The sequence below is a fragment of the Merops nubicus genome, unplaced genomic scaffold, assembly GCF_000691845.1.
Source record: "Merops nubicus isolate BGI_N331 unplaced genomic scaffold, ASM69184v1 scaffold8568, whole genome shotgun sequence".
Lineage (NCBI taxonomy): Eukaryota > Metazoa > Chordata > Aves > Coraciiformes > Meropidae > Merops > Merops nubicus.
The window spans coordinates 37,565-39,680 of NW_008627689.1; the positions used below are offsets into that span (position 1 = coordinate 37,565).

The 2,116-nt window shown below is 43.6% G+C and overlaps 1 protein-coding gene across 1 annotated transcript in view; it reads right to left on the reverse strand.

Annotated features, from left to right (window-relative positions):
• SYK (spleen tyrosine kinase) overlaps positions 1-1,962 on the reverse strand; it is a 35,251-nt gene extending 33,289 nt beyond the window's left edge. The window contains 2 exon segments of the mRNA XM_008946413.1: positions 1,553-1,706; positions 1,708-1,962. Coding sequence (XP_008944661.1) covers positions 1,553-1,706; positions 1,708-1,952 — 399 coding nt within the window. The 5' untranslated portion in view covers positions 1,953-1,962.
• Between the last annotated feature and the right edge of the window lie 154 nt (positions 1,963-2,116).

Genomic DNA, 2,116 nt, shown 5'->3' on the forward strand with positions numbered 1-2,116 from the left:
CAGAAGGCTGTGCTGCCATTCAGAGAGACCTGGACAGGCTGGAGAGCTGGGCGGGGAGAAATCTTATGAAGTTCAACAAGGGCAAGTGTCGAGTTTTGCACTTGGGAAAGAATAACCCTATGTACCAGTATAGGTTGGGGACAGTGTAGGAGAAAGGGACAGGGGGTTCTAGTGGACAGCAGGATGACCATGAGCCAGCAGTGTGCCCTCGTGGCCAAGAAGGACAATGGCATCCTAGGGTATATTATAAGGGGAGTAGCAAGTAGGTCAAGAGAGGTCCTCCTGCCCCTCTACTCTGCCCTGGTGAGGCCACATCTGGAATATGGTGTCCAGTTCTGGGCCCCTCAGCTCAAGAGAGACAGGCAACTGCTTGAGAAAGTCCAGCACAGAGCCACCAAGATGATTAAGGAAGTGGAACATCTCCCTTATGAGGAAAGGCTGAAGGAGCTGGGCTTCTTTAGCTTGGACAAGAGAAAGCTGAGAGGTGACCTCATAAATATCTATAAATATGTCAAGGTGGAGTGTCAGGAGGATGGAGCCAGGCTGTTTTCAGTGATGTCCAGTAACAGGACAAGGGGCAATGGGTACAAGTTGGAACATAGGAGGTTCCATAAAAATATTAGATAAAACTTTTTCATGGTGAGGGTGACAGAGCACTGGAACAGGCTGCCAAGGGGGGTTGTGGAGTCTCCTTCTTTGGAGACATTCAACACCCGCCTGGACGTGTTCCTGGGTGATATATTCTAGGTGATCCTGCTCTGGAAGGGAGGTCAGACTAGATGATCTTTGAGGTCCCTTCCAACCCCTAACATCCTGCAATTCTGTGATACTTGTAGAAAATGTAATCTAAGTTTTAGGCTTTTCCAGTCTGGGCACTGGTCTACATATTTTACAGAGCAGAACATACAGGGTTACATGCTAGTACCAAAATAGATGAAAAACTCTATGAGTTCACAATGGCACCCCAAGGTGAATTAATATTCCTGTTACAGCCTCCTATACACCAGTGCTTCCACCAGTCATCCTAGAGAAAAAACCTGGCCTCTTTTTGTCAGCATGGAACAATATGTATGCAATACCCAAGATTTACAGGCAGTGCTCAGCAGCTAAGAAACCAAATTGGTATGGTATAATATAAATAAGCATCACAGAAACAAGCCCAGCTATGAGGGAAGAATGTAAAATAAGTCACCATGTTGCCATGCCTGCCTGCACATCAATCCATAAAAGTTCAGAACCAAAAGGAATCACACAAAGCATTTCTGTATCTTGTTCATTACATCAATTAATTTTTGGTGCATGTGGAAACATGATGATACAGGTTAGTGCAATGGTCGATAAGGCTATGCTAGCCCAAGACATTGTGAAAGTCCTAAGTTTCGTAAAACCAGACTCACAGCCAAGTCACTGCAAGTATGGGTTGGGCAAAAAAACCCACTGTTCAAAACATGTGATTCCATCATGAAAACAAACTACACAGCAACAGATACTGCTATCTTTCTTTTTCTCCTAACTCAAAGACCACTTAATAGCAAAATCAGTTTGGATTTACCTGCAAATTCCAAGTTTGTTTGACATACTCTCTGATGAGGTTCTCTTTTAAATCTTCAAAGGGTCCTGTTTTGGGTTCAACACCTGGTGGTCGGTTGAAAGGTCTTCTCAGGAGACATATAAGGCCATCTGCTTCCTCTGAGTGATAGTTAATAGGCATGAGACTTGCCTCCTGCAATAGCATATGAGCCACTCAGCTCCCTCTCAATTGTATAATGATGAACCTTCCTTCCATAGGCCAAGGATAAAGCAAAACCCCCCAAGTAATTCCGGCTTTGGCGCAGCAAGTATAGCCCATCACTCACTCCTCCTTGCATCAGATACTCCTCAGCTTCTTCACGTGTAATATTGCCAAAGAAGTATGGCAAATGGTTAGCAGGGTTCACCATGTTGGAAGCCATGCTTTTTCTTTTCCAAAATTTTATTTGAAACTTCTATCTATAGCTGAAAAACAAAGACAGGGACATGAGTATCAGTTGAAAAAAATTCCGATTAACCAGTAACATGTCAGTTCATGTGTGGCATGTCAGTAATATATTATTTTTAAAAATTTGGGATGAAGATC